The sequence below is a fragment of the Paroedura picta genome, chromosome 3, assembly GCF_049243985.1.
Source record: "Paroedura picta isolate Pp20150507F chromosome 3, Ppicta_v3.0, whole genome shotgun sequence".
Taxonomy (NCBI): domain Eukaryota; kingdom Metazoa; phylum Chordata; class Lepidosauria; order Squamata; family Gekkonidae; genus Paroedura; species Paroedura picta.
In genome coordinates, this window is record NC_135371.1 from 64,856,431 (window position 1) to 64,878,691 (window position 22,261).

Below are 22,261 nucleotides of genomic sequence, written 5' to 3' on the forward strand. Positions count from 1 at the left end.
CTGGGGCTCCCCCAGAATTGCACCTCATCTCCAAAATGCAGAGATCAAATCTCCAGGAGAAAATGGATGCTGTGGAGGGTAGATTCCGTGGCATTGTACCCCACTGAGGTCCCTGTCCTGTCCAGGCTCCATCTCCAAATCTTTATCAATTTCCCAACCTGGAATTTGCAACCCTACCCTCCATCCCTTGCTGGTGGCCAGGGGGAACTCTTCCTTGAGAGCAAGCTCTATTGCATAAAATGGGACTTTGGCTTAGACTGCGATTGGTCCCACCATGAACACAAGGGAAAGGAGTTTGATTGTGAGTTTTGTGCAGGTTCAGTTAGAGACCCATTAAGCTCCACCAAATAGGCTTCCCATTAGGCGTATTTAGCAGGTAGATACTGATTAGATTGGACATCGAAATTCACATAGGGTTACCCATTCTCTTGAACGTCCATACCAAGAGAATCACAGCTGAATTCTCTATTATACAGGTGCTTGAAACAATTCATGATCAAGTTTTGGATGGGAACTAGGGTTGCCCATTCCAGGTTGGGAAGTACATGGAGATTGGGGGTGGAACCAGAAGATTGTGTGCTTTGGGGAGGGGAATGATTTTGTTGTAGCATAATGACATAGAGTCCCCCTTCCCAAGCGGCCATTTTCTCCAGGTGAAATGATGTCTGTCAACTGGAAATCAGTTGAAATAGCTGATTTCCAGCTACCACCTGGAGGCTAGCAACCCTAATTGGAGCAGGCTCCCAGTGGCAAGCCAAACACATGGAATATATTTGGTGCACCCTGAAACCACGGAGACTTGAGACACTCCAAGGAGGTCTCAAAGTCTCGACCTGTGGTGCATTTTGAGACTCAGAAGTTGTCAGAATCACACAGCCCCCATTGCTAAGCTGTTGTCTGATTCCATCTTTATCCTTTCATTTGGAATGTCCCCAGGAACGTCCCTTCTTCCTGATTCTGGTATTGTGTAGTCTTTGATTTTATCATTTCTCATTTTCATATTTCAATTTTCCAGCCTGATTTGGGTGGAAAGTTTGCACAAAGTGCTTAATAAATCACCCTTTCTGGGTGATGACACAGATACTTGGAATGCTTCTAAGTCAATTGGTCAAGGATTCTGTTTTCCCAGTATCCATAGAAACTGGGGCCTAGAGTTTCATTGGAAGATTTTGGGACTAAATCCCCAAAAACAGTGTAGTGAGATCAAACCTAAAATGAAATGGCGTTGCTGTAATCCCCTCAGTCCTCAATCCTATTTAGGATTGCAGCCAAGCCCCCCCACTTTTCGAAGAAACTTGCATCCCAGATATCAAAGAAAGTCCCAAGTCCAATAGTATAGTTAAATCAACTTTATTGAATAAGGATTCAGGTAGATAGGCATGTTGATCCAAAGACCTTTAAGACTAACAAAGTTTTATTCAAGGTATAAGCTTTCATGAGCATGCACACTTCCTCAGATACAGTGAAACAGAATATCCTCAACTGTTTCATACAGGTAGAGAGAGGGTCGGGATGCGTGTGTTAATTGCCAGGGATAAATAAGCCCTAAAACACTCCCATATTCCCATCTTGGGCTACCTACATGGGACACTGTTTCTGAGCCTAGTTTTGGTCCTGTTGGACCAGATGTGCCTGGGAACTGCACAGGAATGCCTCAGTATGGGACTGCCCAGTGCCTGCCTGGCTTCTTAGGACCCAGGATGAGCCCAGAGAGTGTCACATGCAGATCAGCCCAGAGTTTACAATGAAGGCAGTGCAGAGAAGGCAAAAAAACCTGCAAATATCAGGACAGTCTACGCGGCATCACACGGAAAATTTCCTTCTCAGCTCCAATTCAGGAAACCAGTTCTGAGCCTGTACTGTCTGCATAACATGGTTGATGGAACATGTTTGCCTTTTAAAGCTGGGCCTGACCGTACCAATTCTAGCTTGCTGTCTAATTGGGCAATCTGTAAACGATGTTTGGATTCTGACTTTCCACTCTGAAAGAGGTATTGCATTCTCTGCGGAGAGGTCAGAAATGGAGGCTTTTTATAGGCCGGAGAAAGTGGTTTGAATTCATTCTTACTGAACAAAGAGACTGGGCAGCGCTCTGACATCATCTGTTCCATAATATATTTCTAGTAAGGGTTTAGAAGAAGAGCATGGCTTAAGTGCCACAGCACTTAACACCCATTCAGGGTGGCTGTCCCACCCCTGAATGCCTCCTCCTCCAACCGGCTTGCCTGTCTGTCCAGTGGCCAGCCAGTCGCCTTCCATCCCCCACCCTTGAGCACCCCTCCTCCTTCCACTTTCCTCTGAGGCTTGGAGGCTTCAGATCCCTGTTGCCTGAGAGCTACCCCTGCCAGTGAGTTCCCTGCCCCGGGGCCTCCAGCCTGCAGCCTTTCCAGGCCCTGGGGGGAGGGAGAGGCCATCCACAGAGTTCTTCCACACACCCTCCCCCAATCTAGCGCCTGTTGTATTCCTGAATGCAACAGGCTTGGCCCCTAGTGATAACAGTAATAATTTCTGGAGTGAAGTAAGGCTTCCGGAAGGATCTAAATGGCTGTTGAAATAACAAGCATTAAGGGCCATTCCGCACCAGGATCCATGTAGCAAATTGTTTGCTGAACAAAAAATCGCCATTTTAAATAGTGGAATTCGGCGTAACGCATACCTGCCTTTGTAGTGGAATCCAGTTGCATTTCTATCGTTTCCCACAGGGTTCCAATCTCTGCAAAAATTGCTAGCCAGGAAGTGCTATTGCTAAGCTGTGTCCCGCCCCTGGCCGTCAAGCAGCCAATGGGCAGCCGTTATCATGCTCCCAAACAGCCCCTTTCCCTTTAAGGAAGTTTAAAAAAAAAAAAACACGTTGCAACGAATATGCGTTGATTCGTTGCAACGGAAAGACCCGTCCAGCTAGCAGGTGGTGTTTGAACTGCTGTTTCATCGTTGCCATGCTCCCCCCGAGTGAGAAAAAAAATCCCCCCCCCTCACGGGTGCGATTTTCGGCCGAAAACAGTGTGAAAAATAAAATGAAAATTAAACAGCAAACGGGCCTCTGCGATGCTTGTGCTTGGTGACTTTAAACAGAGGGGCTGCAGCCAGGGAAGCCTCGCTGGGTAAACGAAGGCTCGCTGGTGCGTTGATCTCCGCTCGCTCTGAGAAAAAAAAAATGGCGATCGCTTCGCCGGAAGATCAGAGGAGAGAGCCAGGGGGAGGGACTTTGCAGAAATTGCAACAATGGTAACGCACAGAACTTTCCCGCTAGTGTTGCAGATTGGTTGCAGGAGTGTAGCGCTTTCCGGAGGGTGAATCCACTTTTTGGGATTTCCCTTATTAGTGCTACAAAGAAGCGCTTTTTGCAGATCGGTTTCAGGAGTGTTGCAGATTGTCAACGACATTGTGCATAATGGCAAAACTGTAGCGATTTCAATTAGTAACCATTGTGCTATTTTGGACGAATGCGGAATGGCCCTAAGGTTTCTCCAAAAGGAGGAAATTAAAGATCAGATAAATAGGCCCAGTAACTGAATTTAAAGAGCTAGTTCAAAATATAGATAAGGATCAGGAGAAACTAATTACAAAGAATATTTAGGGTGTTATTAATGCAGGGAAAAACTCTGGTGCAGACAATTAAAAAGCACTAGGAAATAGAAGTAGATACTAAATTGAATGACAAGGACTGGAAACAAATATTTCAATAATTTCCCTTCAAATCAATTTCAAAAACTTTAGAAGAGCATTAAAGATGACTCAGTCAAGATAGTTCAGGTAATGAACTATTGGGGATGTAGCAAATTGAAGACATTTGTGCATGTCGTGGTCCTGTACAGTTATAACATTTCTGGAAATTACGTTTTTTGCCTTTTCTGCACTGCCTTCACCCCACCTGCAGCTTCCCATGTATTTTCTCTCATGGGAGCCATGGCAGTAACCTTAGGGAGGTAACCTGCTGAAGACAATATGATTGCGCTATTCTGGCTCTCCTCCCCATTCAGACGGCAGCCAAAGAAAAGAGGATGCCAGCCACTGATAAAAAGACAAGAAGAGGATGGGTTGCCAACAAGTTTCTGGCCATCCCTGTGGTGTTAGAGGAGCCTGATGGGGGTAAGGTCAGGCCACTGCCCATCATTTTAACCAGACTGTGCAGGCTGCTTCCAGCCGGTTGCCTGAATTGGAGCTGAGAAGGAATTTTTCCCTGGGACCCAGGTTTTTTGCCTTCTCTGCGCTGCCTTCATTGGTCAGCTGCCCCATCTTAGCTAGCAGCTCACACAATGAGTCAAAATGTGGGCCATTATATCCAATTTAAACATAATCTAATACATTCCCATAATTTAACCATATCATTGGTCTTGTGTCTTTTTCTACCACCTAGAATTGTCTCTTGCAATGTGCTGAGGATTCTGTCATTTGTTTAGTCAAAGACCCCTTACTATGGACCTTAGAGAAGCCTGGTGAGGGAGGGTCTGCCCTAGCAACCCTTTAAACGAGTTTATTAAGCTGCACAGACCCTAGGTTCAGGATGAGGGTTGGGATAGTTTATATTCACAATGCTAGCAGCATTTTTATAATGCTATATGTTCAATGTTACTCTTAATCCATGCTTAACACCTTCTGTGACCTAACAATGTTTGAGGATGTTTGGGCCACCCTATTACCCTGGAAGGAGATCCTAGGCTCAGTCTGCCCTCTCAGTGGGTCCTGCAGTGGAGAACCAAAGGAATGACACCAGAGCCAAGCGTTTGTAAAAAGCAAGTTAAGCTGTATTCTAAGGTTATGTTATCAAGATGTAGCAAGTTAGAATAACACAGTGCGACCATACAAAGGAGAGTCCAAACCTAACTAGAGCCCCTCTTTCCCCTACTGCTGGAAAGTAGGTATTGATAAAGTCCTGTTCTCTCTCGAAATACTTTATCCTTTGTATACAAATTCAGAGTCCATTCCAGCAAAGTCTTTGCAGTTGGAAAAGGATCTCACAGTGAGGCTCTGGAACAAAGACATCCCAAAGTTATAGTTAATCAGACTGATGTGACAGAGCTGGGGCAATTGAGATGACCAAATGACTGGTCTTATATGCTGCTTATCTCTACCCGAAGGAGGCTCAAATCAGCTTACAGTCGCCTTCTCTTTCCTCTCCCCACAAAAGACACCTATTACGAGGGGAAAAGCCCATTGTATTTTCAAATACAATGGGCGCCAGCATGGGCACCAGTGGGGCTTGCAGGGCTGCTTGCAGGCCCCCCCACCGCGGCGTCCCCCCCCAATCCACCTACCTTGGCGTGGTGACAGGAGCAGGTCTGGCGCGTCTCCGGCGCGCTGGGCCTGCACTTTGCGGAATGGCGAAGCCTTCCCTGGCCCCCTCCCTCCTGGGGGGGGGGCACAGCAAAAGCTGAGGTCCCAGCGTTGGCACGCCCAGAAGAGACGTGGCAGGCCTGCTCTTCAGGGTGCGCCAAAGCCTTCCCGCCACCCCCCTCCTCGGCCAAGGCCCCGGCCTCGCTGGCGGGAAAGGAGCAGGCCAGCCACGTCTTCGACGCAGCGGCCCTGCTCCTTTCCTGGTGGCGCAGCCTCTTCACCCGGCCAACTCACCAGGCAGTTGAGGACGGGTCAAGTGGCCAATGGGGAGCCACTTGGCCGCAGAGTGACACTCGGAGCTTTTATCACAGGTTTTTATAACGGACTCACCCCGCCGCTTTCTCCTCCCACCTATCCCTTACTCTTTTATTTTTACCGCTCTGCAGGTGATGATGATGATGATGACGATGATGATTTTTAGACTTTTAGCCTGCCACTCTCTATAAAGGCTCGTGGTGGGTTACAACAATAAAAACCCCAATAAAAACCCCGATAAAACAATATATAATTACAACATAACCCAAGTATCTGACAGCGGACTAAAATACCAATTCACCCACTCTCTGCAAAAGGGGCAGGGAAGGGGTGGTAACCAATAAGCCGCCACAGATTGACCCAGGTGGGTCCAGCTCTCCCTGGTGCGCCGGCCTCAACCATAAACCTGGTGGAAGAGCTCCATCTTACAGGCCCTGTGGAATGCTGAAAGCTCCCGAAGGGCCCGTAGCTCTTCCAGGAGCTCATTCCACCAGGTAGGGGCCAGGACCGAAAAGGCCCTGGCCCTAGTTGAGGCCAGATGCACTTCCCGGGGGCCAGGTATGACCCAAAAATTCGAACTCGCAGAGTGTAAGGCTCTGCAAGGGGCATAGGGCGTCAGGCAGTCTCTCAAGTATGTGGGTCCCAGACCGCTCAGGGCCTTAAAGGTTAACACCAAAACCTTGAACCGGATCCGGGCAATAACCGGTAGCCAATGCAGCTGCCTCAGCACAGGCTGGATGTGGGCCCTCCAAGATGTCCCTGTGAGGACCCTAGCAGCCGCATTCTGTACAAGCTGCAACTTTCAGATCAAGCCCAAGAGTAGGCCCGCGTAGAGCAAGTTACAGAAATCTATACTGGAGGTAACCGTTGCATGGATCACTGTGGCCAGATGTTCAGGGGACAGGTAGGACGCTAGTAGCCGAGCCTGGTGAAGGTGGAAAAATGCCTGGCCACCTACTTTATTGACCTGAGCCTCCAAAGTTAGGGAAGCATCAAAGGTCACTCCCAGATTCCTGGCTTGGGACGCAATGACCAGTTGCATTCCTGCCAAGGTGGGTAAGCGTGCTTCCTGAGATGCCCCCCTACCACCCAGCCATAGGACCTCCATCTTGGAGGGGTTGAGTTTCAGGCGACTCTGCTCGAGCCATCCCACCATGGCTTCTAGACATCTGGCAAATGGTTCTGGGGGGGGGGGAATCTGGGCGGCGGTCCATCAGGAGATATAGCTGGGTGTCATCCGCATACTGGTAACAACCCAAGCCGTAGCTCCGCACCAGTTGGGCCAAAAGGCACATAAAGATGTTAAAGTGAGGGAGAGGACCGAGCCCTGAGGGACCCCACAAGGGAGCAGTACCGGGCTCAACAACTCTTCCCCCACTGCCACCTCTGGGTCTGGTTTAGGAGAAAGGAGCATATCCAGCCCAAGGCTGGGCCCTGTATCCCCGTCCTGGCGAGGCAGCAAGCCAGTAGTTTGTGATCGACCACGTCAAACACGGCTGACAGATCTAATAGAACTAGCGTGGCAGATCTTCCCCAATCCAACTGGTGGCCGAAGTCATCCATTAGGGAGACCAACACCATCTCCACCCCATGGCCAGGATGAAAGCCTGACTGGTATGGATTGAGCGCCGAAGTTTCTTCCAGGAAGTTTCTTCAGGGCTGTGGCAAGCCCAAGGTCACCCAGCTGACTATGTGAGGGAGCGGGGAATCAAACCCTGTTCACCAGATTAGAAGTCTGCACTCCTAACCACTATACCACTACCCCATGCTGCATGTGGGGGAATGGAGAATCAAACTCGGCTCATCAGATTAGGTCTATGCTCATAACAACTGTTACCAACAACTCCACACTTTCTTTCATTTTTTAACTGTTTGGGTTAGCATGTGGGGCATAGGCCCAGCAAGGCTTTTGTTCATTTGTTTTACTGGGGACAAGGTGCTAATATAGATCTAAACTTTATATATTAACAGTGCTAAAAAAAGAAGAGACAATTTTGTTGTTAGTAGCCTAATCTATACCACTAGATTATCCTGTTCATATCTGTGTGTTTCTGTCAGGCCTTTGATTTGATCACATCAGTACAGAGACAAATCTGTTCCTGTTCTAAGCTATCTACATCTTCTTTTGTTACACTCATTTTGTGCACCAAAAAGTATGTTGGGAGACTGAGCTTTCCAAAGCCAAGTGAGACATCTGTTCATGAGAAGTTTAGTTCATTCATAGAATGGAAAGAGAGGACAGTGAAAGAAGCCTGCAACATCTAGAAGGGCAAACTTTATAAATTCCATGCTTTTTGAATGTAGCAGAATTGGACACATGCTCACACCAAAGGATTGATTAACAAAGAGAGCAGCTAAGGTATGGGGGGGGGGAAACAGTTGTACAACCCTCCCCCTTAAAAATAAAACGTTAAAAAAGCTACCTGCTTCATACTGACTGATGTATTCTTCATTGCTGTATTCCCTTTGCTTTAAAAATTAGATTTGGTACTGATCTCTGGAAAAAAATTATTTCAGGGGATCCTCCCTAGGAGCAAGCGTCTTTTAATTTCTTTGCTGCAGTCCCCATCTGCAGTGATCTTGGAGCCTGGGGAAAATAAAATCTGTCACTACCTCCATTTCTTCCCCATCTATTTGCCAGGAATTGAGAGGGCCGGATGCCATGATCTTCGTTTTCTTGATGTTGAGTTTCAAGCCAACTTTTGCACTCTCCTCCTTCACCCGCATCAACAGGCTCTTTAGTTCCTCTTCACTTTCTGCCATTAGAGTGGTATCATCTGCATATCTGAGGTTGTTGATATTTCTTCCTGCAATCTTGATCCCAATTTGTGACTCATCTAACTCCACCTTTCTCATGATGTGCTCCGCATACAAGTTAAATAGGCAAGGCGACTGTATATAGCCTTGCCAAACTCCTTTCTCAATTTTGAACCAATCAGTGATTCCATGCCTGGTTCTCACTGTTGCTTCTTGACTTCCATACCGGTTTCTCAAGAGACAGATAAGATGCTCTGGTATTCCCATCTCTTTAAGAACTTGCCACAATTTGTTGTGTTCCACACAATCAAAGGCTTTAGCATAGTCAATGAAACAGAAGTAGATGTTCTTCTGGAACTCCCTAGCTTTCTCCATGATCCAGCGTGTGTTGGCAATTTGATTTCTAGTTCCTCTGCCTCTTCAAAATCCTGCCTGTACTTCTGGAAGTTCTCGGTCCACATATTGCTGGAGGATTTTGGCATTGCCCTTCTTTGGGATTGGAATGTAAACTGACTTTTTCCAATCCTGTGGCCACTGTTGAGTTTTCCAAATTTGCTGGCATATTGAGTGTAGCACTTTGATTGCATCCTCTTTTAAGATTTTGAATAGTTCAACTGGAATGTTGTCACCCCCACTAGCTTTATGTTTGCTCAGACGTCTTAAGGCTCATTTGACTTCACATTCCAGGATGTCTGGCTCCAGGTCAGTGACTACCCCATCGTGGTTATCAGGGATGTTAAGCTCGCTCTTGTATAGTTCTTCTGTATAATTTTGCCACCTTTTAAAAAATCTCTTCTGCTTCTGTGAGGTCCCTACCATTTCAGTCCTTTATCATACTGTAAAAACAGTTAACGACAGGTAAAACCCTTAAACCAATACACTGTGGTTGTCAGATCTGCTGATTGAACAACTCTGCTCCCTTCAGGGTTGGAGAGGGTTATGGAGGAGGGCCCTCTTCTTGGGATCCTAACTTATTGGCCTCAACCAAACAACTGGCGGTAGAGCTCCGTTTTGCAGGCCGTTTGGAACTGGGGCAGTAGAACCCAGTGTTGCTCTACTAGAGCCCAGTAGCAAAACTCAGTGCCAACCTACTAGTGCCCAGCAGCAGGTATCAGTGCAAATCTACTAGTGCCCAGAAACACAACCTAGTGCCCCACTGTGGCAAATAGACAGCAGAATCAATGCAATACTGCAAACAGCCCCACTCTCTCAGTTCCTACTTCAGAACTTCTCAACTTATTCCTGTTGGGTTTGGTCCTGCCACAGTAGCACTGGATCTGTCGTTGCCATAAATTGGGGGTCACCATAATTCAACTGTGAGTAGATAGCATTTTACACATACAAAGGGGGGAAGCGTTAGAGAGAAGCAGCTTTCATCCACATGGAAACAATTGCTCCATCACCATGTGATCACATCCTTTGAATCATGAGGATCTATTTGGTTTTAATTAAGAAACCCAGTTTGAAAGCTGCCTCCTCCCCATATACCATTCGGGGGAAAAGATATACCACTAACAGCATGGGAAATTTTAACAGGTGGCTAATCAACTCATTATTGCAAGTCATCTCTTTGCCTACCTTTTTTTCTGAAGACAAAGTCTGGGTAGGGGCTGGGAGATATGCCTTTATTTTTACATGTTTTGGGGTAGTTTGTGCTAATTTTTGCTTAACTTCCCACACTGTTGGGAAAAGCATCTAAAGAAACAGTCCCTGGCTTCAAAGCCTGCCTTCATTTCCTGCTCCTGTTGTCCAATTTCTCTCCCATGTCTCTGGAGTGAAGACCATTTGTTTGACAGAAAAGCGATGAATGGGAAAGATGGCCCATTACCATGGCTGTTGTAGTGATACCAAAGCCTGGGTCAAGCACTGGTTTGCTACACTCCAGAATCCCCTGCCATCTAGACTATGGTGTTGAAACCTTACCACACATGGGGAAAGCTGGGGAGGCAGATTAATTACATTAGATCTGGGGTCTCCAACTTGGCAGCCATGGGCACCATGGTACCCATGTATGCCTTTCTTGGCCTCTACAGAAAGCATGTGGGGCTGGTTAGAGCATAGGCCCAGCAACGCTTCTGATTACTTATATTCAATTTGAGGTGAGATTTGATTGAGGTAAGACTGGCCTTGAGCAGGGCCAGGGCCTTTTCAGTCATGGTTGAACGTTCTCCCTAGTGAGATCAAGGCCCTTCCAGAGGCCCTGCAATACAGAGTTGTTCTAGCAGGCCTATGGTTGAAGCCTGGTGTCTAACATTGAGTTAATGCTGACCTCTCCACTCCCCAGAAAACCCACTCTGACTTACCTGACATAACCAACCATTCTCAGAAAGGTTTTTAAAAGGTGGCTTTTAAATACTTTATTTAAATTATTATGTATATTGTTTTAATGATGTGATTTTATTATTGTATGTCATTATCCGCCCTAGCCAACCTGGAAAGGCAGGCTACAAAAATAAAATGTATTATTGTTATTGTTGTTAGCTGCACAGATTTAAAAAAAAAATTGCCTTGACAGCAGCTGCTACCACAGCACCAGGATCTTCATTGTGTAAATGAGGGGAAGCAGCAGCCAGCATCCATTTTGTGGCAGCCATTTTATGGCTGCACCCTTGAAACCTTGTCATAATTCCCAAGGTGGCATGGAAAAGAAAAGCCATCAGTTGAGGAAATCCATGAAGAAAAAGAAACAAAAGAAGATTTATTGTGTGAAGTTTATGCAATTCATGAAAGCCAGAATGAATCCCGGCAGATATCTCATTTTTGGAGAATGATATCTTCCTCAATGACTTATATTCCACAACGTTTGTTGTTGAAGAATAATATACTCTTTTAATGTACCTTACAATATGACATTGCCCTTAGGTTCAAAATCTTTTAATGGTTTGGGGTTCACAGTGGACACAGCCTGATTCTCGGGCCCCCACCTAAGGGGGAACTGCTCTTCCCTCGATTTCTGTGGTGGTTTGTCAACAAGGCTAAAGCACTGTTTAGGTCTTCTGTCAGAACAGAAGTGACAGAATCAGAGCTCTCCATTTGGGGCCATTGTCACCCCCCTTTATTCTTGTTTTTTTTTTTAAATTTCATTCATTCATTCATTTATTTGAACAAGGCCCTGTCCTACAATAGCAGCTGATAATATCAGAATTCTGAGTCATTCGTCTCTCCTTCTGAATATGAGGTAAAACTTTCTCTTCTGTTTGCTGAACAGTTGTCTCTCAGGTGGCAAAAAAAGAACTGAGGGGAGAGTGCTTCACATGACTTTGGGTGGGAAAGTCATCCTCTGTGAGGGTAGGGGTGAACACTCTTGGGAGCTTCTAGAATTTTCTGTATATATAGCTTGCGAGTTCTTCTCCATGGCAGGCCCTGTGTCAGACTAATCTTAGAGGATATTTTATTTATTTATTTATTTATTTAATTATATATACCACGCTCCCCTGAAGGCTCAGGGCGGTTTACAGGAAACAGGAAACAGATACAGATATGTTCATGGCCCCAGCCTTTGCTCCCTTTACCCCATCCATGCACCCTTGGTTTTGACTGTTCACTATAAAAAGTCCCACTTTCAGATTTTCCTAGTAATCAGTGTGACCTGGGCTATGTGTGCTCTTCAAATTCCAACTTTCTGGGTGGTTTTGAAGTACCCAATGCTTAGCTATTGTGGAGATGTGCTTGCTGACGCCTGCTTCTATGCTGTAGTTGTGACAATGTGTACAGCATTGTGTCCTGCAGGGTCCTTCTAACTCTATGATTCTATATTTGTTTGTTTGTTTATTTTCTTAGGTTTTTATACCACCCAGGACGGTTTACATGGAACGTCATGGGATACATGGAACACCATATAATAGATAACAGTTGCAACATAACATATCAATAACAATTCTAAGTATTACAAGGTTGACAGTAATATAAGTTTAACAAATTACCATTATTCATTGAACAATTTTCAACAGAACAACTTTAAAAGAGCCCCTGGGAGGTCAGAATCATTCAGATTATGGAGGGGATCACTGGATGTTTTTAGGTTGGGTTGTCCTCAGTCAAATGCTTGGTGGAGGAGCTCCCTTTTGCAGGCCCTGCGGAATTATGTGAGTTCAACCAGAGCCCTGATCTCTTCAGGGAGCTCGTTCCACCAAGTGGGGGCCAGTACAGAGAACGTTCTGGCCCTTGTTGCAGTCCAACATACTTCTTTGGGGCAGCCAGAGGGAGGGGAACTTGGCTAGAGGAAGATGTGAGAGGGGGAATGCCATAAGCTTCCCAGCTAAGAGAGTCTTAAGGGGTCACTCACCGGCTCCTGCAATCACAGATGTATAAGAAGACTCCTTGCTGGAGTGAGGAAGGGAGGAGAGGCAGAAGCAAGCAAGGCTAGAAGTCAGAGCAACCAGCTCTTGTTGTGGAATGAAGAATGTTTTTGCTTGCAGCAGCAACCTCACAAGTAACTTTGGAAGCCACTTGCTTTGATGGGTGAAGCCTCTAGAAATGTTCAATATGCATAACAGTTTGTATCCTTATTTTGAAAAAATACCAGGCCTTTTACTGCCCCCCCTTCTTTTTTTTGCAAAAGAAGACCCGACATCTCCTGAACCCATTCACAGAGTGACTTCTCCTTCCTTATGTACATACATAGCTTCAATATGGTATTTTATGGAGAGGGAGAGTTAAAAAGCTGAGTGGTGTGGATGCCTGAGCTTTGCTGGCTAGTAAAGCACCTAGAATGGGCAAAATGCTATTATGGAGGATAAGAACAAGAGGAGGTTGACAGAAGGAACCATGGTGACAAAAACAATGTCGCTATTGTCTTTTTTGTAAGAAAGGGACAATGAGTAGCAGTAGATGGTGCCTCTTGAGGCAGGAACAACAGTATGGGTCTGAGGATGATAGCAGCAGACAAGCCGGTTGGAGGGCCGCACAGAAAGAGGTTGAGGACCGCATGTGGCCTGTGGGCCTCAGGTTGGGGACCCCAGCCATAGAGGATAGGAGGTTGAGGTTGGAATGGCGGTGCATTGATAATGGCACTTTTCCCTCCAGGAACTCATTTTTATCTCTTTTTCTTTTTCCCTCCTAGTTTGGATGGAAATGGATTTGGTGACAAAGGAAGAAAATGCCTGAAAGAGCAAGTGAAAAAGATTGAGTCAGAACGTCCATTTTGGTTGTGGCTGTGATGCATTCACTTTATTCAAAAGGAGCCCTGGCACTCCCAATCACGAAAGAATCTGATGGAGTTACTCATCCTTTGCAGAAGGAAGTTGTACAGTAGCAAAGGCTGGATATTCCAAACAGCAGAGGCAGCTGAAAGGCTAAACGAGAACTCACAGGGTGACCTTGGGCCAGCCCCACTCAGACTAACACTAACTTACCTCACAGGGTTGTTGTTGGGTTCAGCCTCACTTGGAGTACTGTGTTCAGTTTTGGGCACCACAGTTGAAGGGGAATGTAGTGTATCCAGAGGAGGGTAACAAAGATGGTGAAGGGTTTGGAGACTAAAACGTATGAAGTAAAGTTTGGGGATCTTGGTCTGTTTATTACAGGTTGTTCTTGTTAGGTGCGAAGTCGTGTCCGACCCATCGCGACCCCATGGACAATGATCCTCCAGGCCTTCCTGTCCTCTACCATTCCCCGGAGTCCATTTAAGTTTTCACCTACTGCTTCAGTGACTCCATCCAGCCACCTCATTCTCTGTCGTCCCCTTCTTCTTTTGCCCTCAATTGCTCCCAACATTAGGCTCTTCTCTAGGGAGTCCTTCCTTCTCATGAGGTAGCCAAAGTATTTGAGTTTCATCTTCAGGATCTGGCCTTCTAAGGAGCAGTCAGGGCTGATCTCCTCTAGGACTGACCGGTTTGTTCGACTTGCAGTCCAAGAGATATCGTCTTTTAAGATTTTGAATAGTTCAACTGGAATGCTGTCACCTCCACTAGCTTTATTTTTCCTCAGGCCCATTTGACTTCACATTCTAGGATGTCTGGCTCCAGGGCAGTGACTACCCCATCATGGTTATCAGGGATGTTAAGCTTGTTCTTGTATAGTTCTTCTGTATAATTTTGCCACCTTTTTTAAATATCTTCTACTTCTGTGAGGTCCCTACTATTTGGGTCCTTTATCATACCCATCCTTGCATGAAACATTCATATCTCCAATTTTTTGAAGAGATCTCTATTCTCTATTTTGAAGAGATCCCTATTATTTTCTTCTATTTGTTTGCACTGTTTATTTAAGAAGGCATTCTTATCTCTTCTAGCTATTCTCTGGAATTCTGCATTCAATTGGGTTTTTCTTTCTCCCTTGCCTTTCACTTCCCTTGTCTCCTCAGCTATTTGTAAAGCTTCCTCAGACAGCCATTTTGATTTCTTGCATTTCTTTTTCTTTGGGATGGTTTTAGTTGCTACCTCTTGTACAATGTTGCGAACCTCTGTCCATAGTTTTTCAGGCACTCTGTCTATCAGATCTAATTCCTTAAATCTATTTGTCATCTCTACTGTATATTCATCAAGAATATAATTTAGTTAATACCTGAGTGGCCTAGTGCTTTTCCCTACTTTCTTCAATTTAAGCCTAAATTTTGCAACAAGAAGCTGATGATCTGAACCACAATCGGCTCCTGGTCTTGTTTTTACTGACTGTATAGAACTTCTCCATCTTTGGCTGCAGAGCACATAGTCAATCTGATTTCTGTGTTGACTCTCTGGTGTTGTCCATGTGCAGAGTCGTCTCTTGGGTTGTTAGAAAAGAGTGTTTGCTATGACCATTGTATTCTCTTGACAAAATTCTACCAGCCTGTGCCCTACTTCATTTTGTACTCCAAGGCCAAACTTGCTGGTTATTTTTTGGCTTCCTACTTTAGCATTCCAATCCCCCATGATGACAAGCACATCATTTTTTGGCGTTACTTCTAGAAGGTGTTGTAGGGCTTCATAGAACTGGTCAACTTCATCCTCTTCAACAGCAGTGTTTGGGGCATAGACCTGGATTACTGTGATGTTGAATGGTTTGCCTTGGAGTCAAACTGAGATCATTCTGCCATTTTGGGGATGGTATCCCAATACTGCTTTTCCTACTTTTTTATTGATTATGAAGGCTACTCCATTTCTTCTCAGAGATTCTTGCCCACAGTAGTATACTTGATGGTCATCTGAATTAAATTCACCCATTCATGTCCTTTTTAGTTCACTAATTCCTAAAATGTCCATGTTCAGCCTTGTCATCTCTTGTTTGACCACATCCAGCTTGCCTTGATTCATGGATCTGACATTCCAGGTTCCTATAGAATAAAAATCTTTACAGCATCGGACTGTCTTTTCACCTCCAGTTCGCAACTGAGCGTCCTTTCGGCCTTGGCCCAATCATTTTATTCATTCTACCGCTACTTGTACTAGCCGTCTGCTCATCCCCAGTAGCATATTGGACACCTTCCGACCTGAGGGGCTCATCTTCCGGCGTCATATCGTTTTGCCTTTTGGAACTGTCCATAGAGTTTTCATGGCAAAGATACTGGAGTAGTTTGCCATTTCCTTCTCCAGTGGATCACCTTTTGTCAGAGATCTCTGCTATGATCTGTCCGTCTTGGGTGGCCCTGAACAGCATAGCTCATAGCTTCACCGAGCTACGCAAGGCCCTTCGCCATGACAAGGCAGTGATCCTTGAAGAGGTTATTACAGGCATATAGATCATTGTAACAGTACAATAAAATAGTCATCTGAAGGAGATTTAATTCACTCCTCTTGTTGCTCATTAAAACAATAAAGATAATATGCTCAAATCAGTCAAAACACAAAAGGCATCTGTGTGTGAAACTAAATTGTAAAATTTCACAGTAATCATATAAAAGCATGCAGCTGACTAAGAGAATTAAAATCAGTGGGCATGCTCCTGTCAAGTTATAATATTAAAGAGAGTAATCCTAAACAGATCTACTCAGAAGTAAATCCCCTATTTAATAGAAGTTATTCCCGGGGAAATGTCACTTTGATACAGCGGAGGAATTAAGTGCACACTTGAAATGCTTGACGTTAGCTGGAGCCTCTTTATTCCTTATTTGCTCACCCTCCCACCAAATGTTTTGCATTGCCTTCAGAACACAACAAGGCCTACATGAGGTTTGAGAAGACATTCATATTGAGCTGTCACCGAGTATGCCTCTTCATCTGCCTTTGATATCCTTGACTTGGCACACGGATGATGTTTCCCTAGAAATTCTAGTTTTTCTGAAAGTGTCAAATAAAAAATGGCTTTTAAGCAGAAGCAGATTTGACAAGTTATGTATCTGGCCAGGAACTCTGGTTCCCAGAAAATGTTAAGTGTTGGTAGAAATTAAAAACAAATCACTATTATATAAGAACAGGACCAGATGGGCTTATGGAATGTGATGAATATGCCCAAGGGACTAGCAAGACCCAGAAACAGCTTGAGAAGATGGGTTTTATTACATGTCTAGGCAACCAGAATGTGAATTCTCAGTTTGGATTGAATTTATAGTCTTAAGAAATCAATTTCTGATGTTCCGCAGTATTCCATAGAGGGATTAGCCATACTTTCACACTAGTGAGCTAGGGAAACTAATTACTAGGTTTCTGTGGGCCATGTAATATGAGATCTCTGTTCAACAGTAGAACACATTTGGTGCATATCTAAGTTCCCAGGTTCAAACCCTAACATCTCTAAAGGAACTCAGGTGGAAAATAGATAGGCCTCTAAACAAACCCTGTATTGGACAGTAAAGAATGTCAGGCTATTTCATAAGCCCTCCTTCAGTTGATTCACACATCAATTCTACATTTTCATCTTTGCTCTTCTGATGTATTCATGTTAAATCTCTGGCCACTCCTTGAGGTTCAATCACGCCTTCAGCCTTAGAAGCTTTTGGTTGATTCAGATGAGGTGTGTTACGTCTCAATTCAAAGGCAGTGTTTGGTGCCTTGAATTAGCGATCCCCAACCTGTGGGCCGCGGACCACATGTGGTCCGTCGACTAACTGGAGGTGGGCCGCGAAGGATGCCTTCCCCCCCCCCCCGGCCCTTTACAACACCCTTCGGGTGTCATTGTCTCCCATCACTCCCAGATGGGACTATCTCGTTGCAGAGAAACAATCCCATTGATTTGTCATTGTCATGAGTTAAAATTTCCATGAAAATAAAATGTTCCTTATGTTCATTGTTGTGGCGTGTCTGTATCTTATTTTGAAGGGATGTTTAAACATTACTATAGCGATCAGAGAGCGTTAGGGCAGTGGTTGAGAGTAGAGGAGTAAACTACCCCACACACACACACACAGGGCCTCAGTAAAATTGTCAAGTGTTGAGTGGTCCCCGGTGATAAAAAGGTTGGGGACCACTGCCTTAAATGGCTGAAAAAACAAAGTAAACTTTGGTTTTTTTTTCAGTTCAATCTGAGGAAAATAGTAAAGATAAACCTCTATGAAGACAAAACAAAATCCTAGCAGTTATAAGAATAAAAATAGGTGTGTTGTGAAATACACAAGGCTGTTCTTCCTTGTGATTTTGGCTTACTTAAGATAAATAGTCAGCGTAGCTTCTTTGTTTTTGAAGAAGCAAAGTGTATTTATACACATACCACCAATTGGTGTTATTGTCTGGTACAGTTATGATGGCATTAATTCTTCCATTTGTACTGCCTGAAATATCTGTTAGAAACGTTTTGTCCTCTCTTAGACTTCATGTGAGACATGAGGAAAAAGGGAAAGCAACTTTTCTTCATGGTCTGAGGCTTGAAACCGCTCCCAGTATAACACAGGTTTTGCTTGGCTTATTCGGTTATAGTATTTAGTTACTGGGTATACATGCAGTTATCAGCCAAGCTTTTTAAACTTTTGGTGCATCCCTGACTTTTCCACATCTTCAGCAATCTGACAGGATAAATGTGAGCTTCTCCTGGTAACTCAGTATCTTTAGCCTGCTGTCCACAGAAGCTAGGCTGAGACAGATGTAGCCTTGTCCTAAAACATTAAATTAAATTGTCCTGCTTTCCCTAAAGGAAAAGGGCTGTCACAGATCAAATATCGGCATTCCTGGAAGAAGCTTCAGTCCTAGACCCATCTCAGTCAGGTTTCTGGCCTGGCCATGGGGTAGAGACAGCACTAGTAACCCTGATGGATGACCTCCGTCGCCAGTTGGACCAAGGCGGGTCAGCGCTGCTGGTATTGACAGATCTCTCAGCAGAGTTCAACTCAGTTGACAATAAAATTGTAGCTCACTGCCATGCTGATGCCAGAATATGGGGGTCAATCCTTCAGTGGCTGATCTCCTTCCTCCAGGGTTGCAGGCAGAGGGTAGTAATAGAAGACAGATCATCAAGTCGCCAACAATTCACTTGCAGAGTCCCACAAGGAGCGGTTGTTTCTCCGATTATATTCAATATACTATACAACAATATACATTGTATCCAGAAATACAATGGGTGCTAGAGCTTGGCAGTGGGAAGGGGAAGGGGAGGAGTTGTCCAGTCTGTAAGGGCATGAATGTGTATGTTGTGTGAGAGGTTGTGGTGGCAACAAATGAGGTTTGGAATGTTGCGTGTGGGAGAGGAATGACCTTTGGGAATTGTGGCATAGTGGTTACAGATGAGCTTTCAAGAGCCATGTCTTCAGATATGTGATGGAAAAATCAGACTGGAGACTCTTCATAGGGAGAGATTACATGGCAACCAATTTCTCCCAGTTCTGCATTCAACCTCATTTCCCTTCTTGTGTGAATTAGGCCACAGAAATGCCCCATGTCCACATGGGGTAGTCCCGGTACATAGTATACCCTGCTCCTTCTGTCTCCATTTTTTTTACTGTTGATATAATTTTATGTGCCCACATGCTTCTTTCACTGTTGCCCCTTAGAAGAAGAGCTGGATTTTTGTACTCTGTTGTTTACCACCAAAAGTAATCTCAAAGCAGTTTACAAACACCTTTTCCCTTCATCTCCCCACAATAGACAACCTGTGAGGGATGTGGGGCTGTGAGAGGTCTGGGAGAACTGTGAATGGGCCACAGTCACCCAGCAGGCCTCAAGTGTCTCAAAGCAGTTTCCAATCGCCTTCCCTTCCTCTCCCCATAGCAGACTCCCTGTGAGGGAGGTGGGGTAGAGAGCCTCACTTAGAAGATTGCAACCCTAAGAGGAGGTCTTTCTTTGCACAGCAGTCTTGACCTTAGTCAGGTTTATGCACACCCAGGTAGTGTGGAATTCCAGAACATGAACCTACACCAATCTGGCAACCTTGCCTCCTCTCTGCAATGTTTTCTTGACCTGAAATAGGTCAGGGGATGCTAGGTGACTGCAGGGGCATTACACACTTTTGAGGCCCCACTTCCAGACTTCAAGAAATATGTTCAGACCAGGAACAGGCAACCTCCAGGTTGGGCCGGAGATTTCCTGGAATTGCTGCTCATCTCCAGACTATAAAGATCAGCTCCCTAGGCAAAAATGGCTGCTTTGGAGAGGTGACTGTGTAGCATTGCATCTCACTGAGGTTTAGGGATGCCAGCCTCTAGGTGAGGTCTGAGAATTCCCTGGAAGTACAGCTCATCTCCAGGAAGTTAGGCTGAAGAGAAAGTTGTCTCCCCTCACATGCATCCCTGCAGAAGGAATGTAAGTGGCCCCAGACACCACTTGGTTGCTTCCCTGGTGATTTCTGCTCTTTTGAAGCCTGAGACCTACTGCTGGCAACTATAGTCCCTGTTGTCTGCAAGGCCAAGTCATTACCTGATGAAAGTGGATTACCTAGATTCCCCAGAGTCTCACTTTCTGCTTGCCTGTAAAGCTAACTCCACTTGAAATTTTGGGCCACTTATGCCTTTGAGTTCATAGGACCTTCCTGGCAAGTACTGTTTTTTATTTACCAGGCCAGGCTTGAAAAAGTCACTTCAATTTGCATGTCTCTCCAGCCATTTACTTGTTCATTATTTATAGTTTCAGCCTGAAAATATTCTTTATTTAGATCTTCTTGGACTTTCCAGGCTTGCAGAACTGATATTGTTCTGTCATTCTGTCTGTCTGTGCCCCAGAATACAAACAGTTGCTAGTAAGGGCTAGCCATAGCCCATATCCCAGGAGGGACACACCTGCACCACTCCACTCTAGATCGTTGCTCATCTCTAGATTAGAATCATAGAGTTGGAGGGGGCCATACAGGCCATCTAGTCCAACCCCCTGCTCAACGCAGGATCAGCCCAAAGCATCCTAAAGCATCCAAGAAAAGGTATCCAACCTTTGCTTGAAGACTGCCAGTGAAGACTGCCTTTAGACTGAGCACACTTTGATGGAAGATAAGGAAAATGTTTGAAAGGACTTGTTCATTTTTGTTTAGTTTTCTTATTTGGGAAACTATCTTTAGGCAATTTTTGGTGAGCATTTTTGGTCCCTTCAGGGAGAAAAGCAGCTTTTCAATGCCACACAAACACACACAAGGTGGAATCCCAGGGATCCTGTTCTCCTAATGGAGACATCTCCTCTGGCTGAAAGAGCCTGCCCCTGATGCATGGCACTTAGGGGAAGTATTTCCTCTCATCTGTTAATGGAAAGGAGTCTAGATTGTTTGGTAGCATAAATCAAGAGACTATGTAGCCCAGCATCATGTTGTGTTGTGTACTGCATACTGTTCACATGAGGGAGTAGCTGCAATATTTTGTTACAGAATATCCTGTTTCTTCAGAGAGAGGTTCTTACACATAGAGAGAGGTTCTTATGCAGTTTTGGAGATTTCTCCCAGTGAGTGACCTTTTTAGCTGTCTCCAGTTTCTGACACCCTTTCCACAATCACTGATCTCAGTCGAGATGGGTAGTTGTGTTGGTCTAAAGCAGTCCTTTCCAGCAATAACCCTTCCCTACCTATATGTAACATTTGAGGAAATCTATTTCAGTGTATCTGAAGGGGCTCATATCTACCCATGCTAAGTTTCTCAGTTCTTGCTTATACCCCAAATGGAAATTTAATTAATAATAATTATAATAAAAATATTTTTATATTGACCCTTCTTGGTTGACTCAGGATGGGTAACAGCAGATAAAAATCTGTACACCGCCCGTGGCGCCGCGGGCGCCACGGACTAAATAAAACAGTAAGGGGTTCTGGGGCGGGATGTGTCCGGGATGAGGAAGGGTCCGGATTGGACCCTTCCTCATGACAGACAATCGGAGGGACCAATCGGCAGGCGCTTTGCGCCTGCCGATTGGTCCCTCCGATTCCCAGCCCCAGCAACTGCGAGCCGCGCGCAGCGCGGCTCGCAGTTGCTACCGGCCTGACGCGGCGAGAGGCGCAAAGTGCCTCTCGCCGCGTCAGCCCGACACCTGAGGGAGCCCTCGCCACAACAAAGATGGCCGCCGCCGAGAAGACGCCACTCTGGAGCCGCCTGCCTCCGCTCAAGGGAGCCCCCAGCAGTCACGCGGAGCGTGGCTGCTGGGGACTCCCTGCCGAGCTCCAGCAACTGGGAGCCGCGCACAGCGCGGCTCGCAGTTGGTCTCGGCCTGATGCCTGAGGGAGCACCCGGCACAACAAGAAAATGGCCGCCGCCGAAAAGACGCCGCTCTGGAGCCGCCTGCCTCCACTGAAGAGAGCCCCCGGCAGTCGCGCAGAGCGCGGCTGCCGGGGACTCCCTGCCCGGCGGCTTGACGCGGCGAGAAGCGCGAAGCGCCTCTCGCCGCGTCAAGCCGCTGGGCAGGGAGTCCCTGCCGCTGAAGGACACACCGCCGCGTCCCACAAGGCAGCCTACGGCCAACAAAACTCCGCGAAAACGCCTCGGGGAAGGGGCTTGGCAGCGTCTCCTCCGTGCTGCCCGCCCTCCTCGGCCACGGACCTCCGCCTCCACCCACGGCGTGCACAGAGGCCGCCCGCAACGAAGTCCGAGCTGCCTTCCCGCAGCCGGACCCCCGAGCACACGCAGCAGCAGCAGGAGCAGCAGCGCCATCCCCCAAGCCACCCAACA

At 45.9% G+C, this 22,261-nt stretch overlaps 1 protein-coding gene across 8 annotated transcripts in view; it reads left to right on the forward strand.

Moving 5' to 3' along the window:
* LOC143832149 (NACHT, LRR and PYD domains-containing protein 3-like) overlaps positions 1-17,485 on the forward strand; it is a 53,514-nt gene extending 36,029 nt beyond the window's left edge. For 7 of the 8 annotated variants that reach the window (XM_077326066.1, XM_077326068.1, XM_077326067.1 and 4 more), the window contains one exon: positions 13,409-17,485. In XM_077326066.1, coding sequence (XP_077182181.1) covers positions 13,409-13,505 — 97 coding nt within the window. In that variant the 3' untranslated portion in view covers positions 13,506-17,485. Of the gene's footprint in view, positions 1-12,126; positions 13,380-13,408 lie in introns of those variants that run through there. The other variant, XM_077326070.1, reaches the window with a different exon arrangement.
* The last annotated feature ends 4,776 nt before the right edge of the window (positions 17,486-22,261 follow it).